Source organism: Papilio machaon, chromosome 1 (genome assembly GCF_912999745.1).
Source record: "Papilio machaon chromosome 1, ilPapMach1.1, whole genome shotgun sequence".
In the NCBI taxonomy this organism is placed as follows: domain Eukaryota; kingdom Metazoa; phylum Arthropoda; class Insecta; order Lepidoptera; family Papilionidae; genus Papilio; species Papilio machaon.
In genome coordinates, this window is record NC_059986.1 from 2,900,748 (window position 1) to 2,910,236 (window position 9,489).

Consider the following 9,489-nt stretch of genomic DNA (forward strand, 5'->3'; position numbering starts at 1 on the left):
GTCGAAATCATTATTAAATTAAAAAAATTTGAACTGATAAGTAAATTATTAATTAGGCGATTCTTATCAAAAATTTTAATCTATATTGCACCACGTTTTATTATGTAAACATCACTTCACGCTCTTTATCACAATAAAATCGTACGTCGTATATATTCCTAGTCAAATGGCACTCACATTGTCGAAAATATATAAAAATAAAAATATATCCTTGCAAATACATAATGAAAACTTATATTTATACCTAATATTACACTTATTATAAATCTATATAACTAGCGAAATAACTAGCTTTTACATTAATGCTAATACGACAATAAAAATCAAATAAACAACATTTTAGTACTAGAAAAAGTATAAATATTAATTGAAAATCACAATTTTTAATATGATGAACGCTTACAGAAGCAAATTATTTTGACAATTCAAAACAAATGGATCAAATTAATTTTAAAATTACAAAATAGTAAAGCAATAATTTGTGTGAAACGCATGAGGTTTTTGCGGCAATCGTACGCATAGCGACCGTAAACCGCATCGCGAAAATGTATAAGTTTCAACAATTTATTTATTATAAAAGCCTTACTTTAATCTTCTTTCCCTTCTCACCCTTTCCTAGGAAAGGAGGGGACGCATAGGAAGAGGAAATGTAGTCTTTCTGTGCATCTCCTCCACTGTCGATTAAAGGTAGAACGCATCTGCAATTGCGGTAGTCTATGAGCAGCAGTCGCTACGCAACTTCAGTGAATTCTTATAATATAAAAAAAAAAAACTGCCTTCTACGGAATCAGCGCACTAAAATTTAAATTGTAAGTGCTTATCGTATGAGTTCATCATACAAAAACTGAACACAAAACTAATAGATAGTTTTTAAACAATATATATCTTTACATAACAATGACGCAAATTATTATCATAGTGAAATAACTATCGTACAAGTGATTTATGTTAATAAAAATTAATTAAAAGAAAACTTAAGTACGTATTTAAACATTTTAAGATGACAGTTAATTGGAAGGAGAAATGCAATTGCAAAAAAATAAAAAATGTTACCCGCGCACAATAACATGATATCTGTGACCGATGACGTCACAGACGCATAGTGTGAAATCATCTACATCGTGAGATCTGACGATATCAAAGAACACTGTTTAAATTAGTCGTGTGCTAAAAGAATTAAAGAGGTGGGAAATAACTGTGGAATATTGTGCGTCATACATTCGACGAGGCTTTCATGTTATTGCACACGCGTTGCATTAAAATATTAAATTTAATTTGTTACATTACATATAAGATTATAAACTAAAATAATATATATGTAAATAATGTAACGCCAGCAACTTACTAAGGCCACACTCGGAATTTTTTGGAAAAAAAAAATTAATTCACGCTATAGTTTGTAATTTTCAACTTTATGATATAGCAAAAACAACAATTTGACTACCATTGTATATTTTATCGTAAATAATGAGCATATATTTATTTTAATAGATATTATTTATTTGTACTTTCGCAACATGAACCAGAAAAAAATATTTTTAAAAAGTTACCAATTCGTCTAAACTGGATGATGGTTACGTTTCAATGGCATTTATATTTAATTTTTCTATTGTTTAATAATGAGACGTTGTAAAATATTAGGTATACAATGCGTCTATGGAGATAAAAGAAGCAATTTATTAAAATGTATATGCAAAATATAAGTCTCTGTCTACCCTCTAAATGACAACTCTTCTATGACGAGTACGATATTTTTTTTGTGTATTGACTAGTATAAGCACATGTTAACTTGCACGATTTTTTTTATCTATTTAATCGGTCTCAATGTCAAGGCAATTCAGATAATTGCTAAATGTTTCTAATTCCAATATAAGATTTTAAAAAAAAATCAAGTAAAAGTTGATATGTAGGGAACACGAATAGATTTTAAATACATACAATGCAACCTTAATTACAACTTTATTGTTGTTGGTTTCGATTGAAGTAAAACTTGTATTGACACATTATGTCATCGCTTACATACTCTTTGAAAAGACAGAGACAACGAGTTATATTTTTTTGTTGTTTTTTTTTTGCATCTGTATTTGTGTAAATGTTGGCGAAACCGGTTTAGCAAGGCTGTGTTCTATTGACCTTGTTCGTGTGAACTTTGGATTATTATTTAAATATTCTACTGTTATTAAAAATTACATTTACAAATCTTCACATGATATTATTTTAAATGGGATTTCCTTTAATCGTGAATATTTTGAAGGCAAAATTAATTGAATAATTTTTTTTTTCTTTCGCAATATTGACATTTCCGATGTCTCAATGTGTTTGATGCTACTTGTTAATTATCTACATGACTTGTTTGTATAATTTATTGCAATGTACTCTAAATCCAGAAATTTTCCAATAACCCAGTCGAGTCATGATATTTAATAAAGTATGTTTAGTCAAAAAGCAAGTCACTGCGTTAATGTTAGATTCAGTTATCCACCTTTAGACTGGTAATTAAATACAAAGTTAAACTCATGCGTACAAGTTCAGTATACAATAGCCACTTGCCATTCAACAAGACACATTTTAAATTTATATGACGTCTATTGGCAAGATTTGCACAAAACCTGATTATTACAATCTAAACACGAATAATTTTTGTAAAGGCATCGTTATTATTATCAGGAAATTTGCGTTGTATATCACAATGTACCGAGCGGTATGGTTAGCATTAATACAGTCGAACCTGGATAAGAGAGAAACCTCTAAAAGCGAGAGTCAGTGTCCGGTCCCGACGGACGACCTCCATTAGCGAGAAACCACTCTCGCTTATCCAGGTTCGACTGTATTATCTTTAATTGACTTATCTTACTCTGTCTTCATCATTTTCTGTTGCTGTTCCCTGTGCATATTCAATTCTTTGAGACGTTGTCGTAACTGTGCCTTCTTTAAGTTAGTCATGATTTGTGTTGATTGATACAGCCATGATCCCTGGAATAAAATAACAAATGCGGTTCATGATCAGCGATGGTTGTGATTATCTGATTATCAGTTTTTTTTTTATTACAAAATCAATAACAACGACAAAACAGCCATTGCTACGTGTATCCACTATATATGCAATGAGTTTAAGATGCGAAAATTATAAATAATATATTTATGATCGGTTACAAAAAGTCCTAAATAGCAATTAAATTATTTTGTAATCAGATTGATACGATCGTACATTGTTTTTATACTTCGCTCTATTTCTCTTTTACATATACCTTTAGAAAGGGACGACGAAAACAATTGCATTTTTCACCTTGAGCATGACCAACCTCAATATGATCATTAAAATTCAAACCAACAGCCTCATAAATTGCAACGACAGACCGAGTGCAAAGACGTAAAACTTCAACCGTAATTATTCACATTGATATTCCTTATTACGATATTATATAGCGATTTTGGTTATGGATGCTAAATTCGTGTCGAGAAATTGTAGTCAATGGCAGAATTACTGTTGGCACAGTTATAAATAAATGATTCAGTGATTGCAATCTTTTATCTGTAATTATTAACACACCAGACAAAACACGATTACTGCTGAACTACATTCTCATTTATATTTAGATCAGCACTTGAGCTGATAACACATTATCACGGACGCGGTCTGCATCGTCCCTGTTGTAGTCAGTTTATTTAGTGACACAATATAACACATGCCCGTGAGCCAGAGCGATAGACAGACATCAGCATGCTGAACCCCTTCTACATAGACATCTACACTCTGCTCGTCGCTCGGTGCAAGAGCACCGATGTTGTTTCGTAATAATAAATACTATTTCAACAGTTATTCCATTGAGGAAAAAGTCTTATGGTTCACATGAAAACATGTATTGCCTAAAACAATATTAAAATTTACGACATTGACATTCAAATAAACCCAGCGATAAACTGTGGTATTAATTACAGACTATTCCAAGGGAGACGTATTTAATTAAGGTTTCGCTACTTTATATGGTTTCTAATCCATCTTGGATTAAAATGATAACGCGCTATTACAGTGGTCAACAAACGAGTCCCTTTAAAATTATCTTACTAATAGTATAAATGACAATGGTTGGAAATGGAATTTAGATGAATGGATGTTTGTTAGAAGGTATCTCCTGAACGTCTCAACGAGTCTTGATGAAATTTGACACAGATATAGAGCATAGTCTGGAAGAACACATAGGTAACTTTTTTTTTATTCCGCGTGAACGAAATTGCGGGCGACAACTAGTTATTTATAAAACTACACTTACAGATAAATAAAACCAAAAGCGACCAAAAATAAAGATGTATAAATATATATAAGAGAGAATATCTATATATATAAAAGAAAGTTGTGTTAGTTACACCATTTATAACTCAAGAACGGCTGAATCGATTTGACTGAAAATTGGTGGGCAGGTAGCTTAGAACCAGGAAACGGACATAGGATAATTTTTACCCCGTTTTCTATTATTTTTTTTATTATTCCGCGCGGACGGAGTCGCGGGTAAAAGCTAGTATAATATAAAGTAGGAATGTCTGTATGTAATATTAGAAAAAAAAGGCATTTTCCTAACACATGATGTATTTGCATTGGTGATAAAGCAATTCTTTTTTTAATTTACGTCTATCTGTCCGGGTAACCTCTAAAACAAATAGGCCGATTTGGATGGAACTTCGACGGGAGATACGAGTATAGCACGCAAGAATATTGTAGGCAATTTTTTTTATTTAGTAGTAACAAAATTGCGGGCGAGCTAGCGGTCGCGCTTGCGTGTTAACATGAATTTTCGCTGTTGAAAAATCTGTACAACAGCGTATTTAAAATTTAACAGAGATAACAATGTCTTAGAACAGATGAAATACGATTTATTACCATGTCTGTTTTCTGTTATAATGTTAGTTGAATCCCTTTATAACAGAATCGCCGTCTCTCCGATATGCTTTTGTAGACAGATAACAAGACTATGTGTTTCTATTTAAAATCATGTTATACTTGTTTGTGAGGTGCATACACCTGTTCCTGTCTACAACCAAATGTATTCCGCACAGAGTTCGGTTGTGCCAATACCGTCTTGTTTACCATTTGGCAAATGGTATATTTGAAATTAGAATTATATAGCTCATTAGAAATTCAAAGAAGCGTAACAAGTTACGTATAGTAACTGTTACCAGTAACCAATTATTTTAGATACCATGAGATGGATTAATTCCTTGTTCTATGTTTCGGAGTAACAACACAATGACAGCATAATGAATTTAAACCACCTGTTAAAGTACCTTACTAACTTAGAAAATTGAAGACACTAGGAGAATTAGTTGTAGTTCTCATCGCCTTGGATTTTGTCAATTGCTTTTATAACTTTCTGAACCAAGCAACTTTAACCAGAATGTATAAGAAGCAATATAAATCAACTGTAACAACCAATAATTACATATCATAGAATCGTGCCAAGGTAATTACTAAACTACGTTAGCGCGAATTAATAGCTACTTAGTACTTACCACCATTATCATACAGTTGAGCAGTATTGGGATCGAGAACACGACTGAAATGAAAAGGCCTTTGCTGTCAAAGTACTGCTGTCGAGAGAACAACGTCCAATTCCTTGCAGCCACTTCGTTTATGTTCTCCGAGAAATACACCAATAGTACTGTAAAAAAGAATTTAAAGTTTTACAACTATCATCTAGGTAGGGTGTAATCATGATCACTACTTTAGCTTTAGAATACAAGTACACATACATTTTTATATTCATTTTTACTAATATACTTTTAAGGAACAAGATTAGGCTCATTTCATACCATTGAATGAGGTGATGGATAACTTATGTTTTGTTGTAATAAAATTGAATTTATTCCAATCAGTTTTAACATTCAGTAAATAATACATGTATTTTACCAGGCCAACGTACTCTTTAGTTTAGTTTTTAAAGTGACCTTTAACACGCGACGTATTGGTTGGTTAGCGTATTAATTTCCATAATTTGAATGTCTCACTAAAGTATGAAATTTTTTTTTTATTTTTGACGTTGATTCTTCAAAATAGCAAAGTGACTGCTGCCCATAGACATCCGCAATTACAGATGCGTTATCTACCTTATTATATACCTATATATTAGGAATTTCACCACTAGATCTAGAGTTAAATTTCTAGCAAAGTCTAATGGTTAAATTATTTACTTTATCAATACAAACTAAAAGCTGTTTGAATACAAACGGATGTTTGCTTATTCTGAAATACGCAATATTAAATGGTATGACTGTTCTTTCAAAACTAAAATTTAAAAATAACCTATCCAGATATTTACAATTGAAATCAACAGGATGTGGGAAGTAATACATATTAATTTATTTAATAAACAGCACGTATAATACGAAACATGGGTTTAAAAAAATAAAGTAAATAAATGTAAAAGTGGGTGGCGAGTAAAGTTTCGCCTCTCGATATAATTTTGGTTTGAATTCTTCTTTTTTGTCTTTCAATCTTACTTTAACGCACCCGAAATATGACTTCGCGATATCACTTCAATAGTTTATTATAAAAATTCCTATTATAGTCATGTTATAGTCAGTCATATTATAGTAATTTACTGTGATATTTTCTATTTAAAAAAATGCTATTAAAATAAGACACTTTTAGTATCTGTGTATTCACTATTCACGTTCAAAAATAAATATTTACAAGACGTCATAGACAAAATTCTAGAGACACGATATATTATTTTTGTATGTTCCTTTATAATCACATGTACATTTTTTTTAATTAAAATACATCACGAAAATTGTTTTCATAATGATATGATCAAATAAAAACATACCAAAACATTAAAATGTAACCTTCAGACAAATATGAGAGATAAGCTGAACGTGAATATACTAAAAACCGCATATTCACAAACGCGACTCCTGTCGTACGCTACAGCTACTTATATTAGCAAAGTAATATATAATTTCCTGTGCTACTGTAGCGTGCGTCTGGTGGCTTAGTGGAAAATGGGTTTAAATTTAAACAAAAAAATATCTCGTTTATTTCATTTCAGATAGGTAAATATTTTGATATGCAGCTAGGTTATAAGGTTGCATAATACACCTATATAAATGTCAAATGTAAACCAATAATGAACACTGGCGTCTCTACATTATTGGTTTACTAATCATTCACGTTTTATAAATCACTAGCAAAAGAATTGTTGGAAAATTCTGTATTTATATATATTAATAAAATTAGAGTGTCTGTGTGTAACATTGAAAAAAAATCGTATATAAAATTTTTTGTCTGTCTGCAAGACTGTTTGTTCCGGGTAATCTCCGGAATGGCTGGGCCGATTTTGACGAGAGTTTGATGCGAATGTAGCTGATGCAAGAGCATATTATAGGTTACTTTTTTTAGCCCTGACAAAACCTGGTGCACCGACCCTACGTAAGTGGGACAAGGTCAGGGAGATGATAAACATTGATTATTGATTTACAAATGAAGGCTATAAGTAGAAATTAACTAGCATACACCTATTACTTATAGTATTTTTTAACTCATAATGAAGCAAGTCATTGCATAAACCATTACCCTCATAGGATAAATTTTAGATACTTTAAAAAAATCATTTTTTATATACTAACAAATTAACATTTTTACCCCTCCAATGAATAAAATAACATATTCTATGGAGATTCCTCCTACAAACAAAGTCCCTAAAGTCTTTAATTGTCAAAAGGTCTATTTATATTTCTATTTAGTCTATTATTATTATTGAGAATAAAAATAAATACTCACATAGTGTTATAAATAGAATAACTTGAAAATTTCCATAATTCCGTGTTGAAAAGCATGTAAATGTGACCAGGATGTGAAAAGACAGCAGCGCTATGAGCCAAGGATCACGCCATTCAATCTGCAACACGATTTTATTTGTAAAATTAATATAGTTTAAATATTATGAAATTTATCTTATACCATAATACTTATTTGATGTTTAATACAAAAACTATAAGTTACTCTTGAAATCCACATAAGAACATGCTTGTAAACTAAACGCTAAATTGTTTGTGTTGTTAAAAAACGCTAAATTTAAAAGTAACATTTAAAACCTACAATGGTTTTTTTGGTACAAAATGTCTTATTCACTTCTGTTATATCTTGTGGACACATCAATATAATTACGGCTATTATATTAATAGTTAGTCATAGTAAAAGATATGTTAGGCATTAAGTACACTTATGCCATAAAATATACGGGAATTAAAAATAAGTATATTATAAAACAGTAAAAATATTAATATATGGACTTACACTACGTATGTATGATACGAAATCAGATATTTCATTAACTTCAATAAAACCCTCCATTGTTTATTTCTAACCGGCACTTTAAATAAAAATGTTAAAATAAATGCTGATTGCTGAAAAAGCTTTTGACTTTTGACAAAATTGACAAAACTTTACTTCGCTTCGATTTTTTTTTTTGATTATCTTCAAATAGGCAAAAGTTTTGATGTTACAGCAACAACCGTCAAGTATTGCTTTGAATGTCAACACTAGAACTACATCAATTTGTTTTTGCACTTTAATTAATTATTAACACAAAATTATTTCCATATATATTAGGTCCTTACATATGAAATTGGCGTTTTGTATGGGAAGAACAAAAAGTCGAATATTTTTTAATATAATATATTTAATTAATCAAAGTATGAACCATTATTTTCTATGCACTTTTGCCATCTCATAGGTAGTTCATTGATCCCTTTACTAAAAAAACCAGTCGGACGGGAATCAATAAAATCTTTGAAGGCGATTTGGACTGCCCCATCGGAGTTGAATTTTTTCCCTTGCAAGAAGTTATCCAAATTTCGAAAAAAATGGTAATCTGTTGAAGCAAGGTCCGGGGAGTACGGAGGATGTCTTAGACTTTCCAATTTAAGCTCTTCTAATTTAGTAGCCGTCTTTTGCGCAGTGTGTGGTCTAGCGTTGTCGTGAAGCAGCAGTGGCGTGGAGCGATTGACCAGCCTAGGTTGTTTAGCCGCTAGCTTTTCCATCATGGTTTGCAATTGCTGACAATAGACATCAGCCGTAATAGTCTGGTCAGATTTGAGAAAACTGTAATGAACAATACCGGCACTAGTCCACCAAACGCTTACAAGTAACTTTTTTGGGGTTAATTTTCGCTTGGGGCAGGATTTGGCTGGCTGGCCAGGATCCAACCATTGCGCTGAGCGCTTCCGATTATCGTAAAGAACCCATTTTCCATCACAGGTAATGATTCGGTTTAAAATACCTTCATTATTGTGCCGGTTTAGTAATGTAACGCAACAGTCGACGCGCGTTTGCCGGTTTGCTTCAGTCAATTCGTGAGGTACCCACCTTTCAAGCTTTTTAATCTTCCCAATTTGCTTCAAGTGAATTAAAACAGTTTTATCACTAACATCGCAGCCTGCAGCTAACTCGGACGTGGTTTGCGATGGATCCGCTTCCACAATAGCCTTCAACTC

At 31.7% G+C, this 9,489-nt stretch overlaps 1 protein-coding gene across 1 annotated transcript; it reads right to left on the reverse strand.

The window, feature by feature from the left end:
- Positions 1-1,584: 1,584 nt before the first annotated feature.
- LOC106714215 (transmembrane protein 18) lies at positions 1,585-8,425 on the reverse strand. Its single transcript, XM_014507190.2, has 4 exons — positions 8,291-8,425; positions 7,775-7,892; positions 5,506-5,654; positions 1,585-2,973 (listed from the first exon to the last, which is right to left on the reverse strand). Exons 1-4 carry the CDS (start codon positions 8,345-8,347, stop codon positions 2,851-2,853), a joined length of 447 nt encoding a protein of 148 aa, XP_014362676.1. The 5' UTR covers positions 8,348-8,425; the 3' UTR covers positions 1,585-2,850.
- Positions 8,426-9,489: the final 1,064 nt, after the last annotated feature.

Coding starts and splice junctions, on each gene's coding strand:
- LOC106714215 (XM_014507190.2), bottom strand. CDS start 8,347: ATGGAGGGTTTTATTGAAGTTAATGAAATATCTGATTTCGTATCATAC. Junction 7,893..8,290: donor TCGTATCATACATACGTAGT/GTAAGTCCATAT, acceptor ATCGTGTTGCAG/ATTGAATGGCGTGATCCTTG. Junction 2,974..5,505: donor TCAACTGTATGATAATGGTG/GTAAGTACTAAG, acceptor ATTTTATTCCAG/GGATCATGGCTGTATCAATC.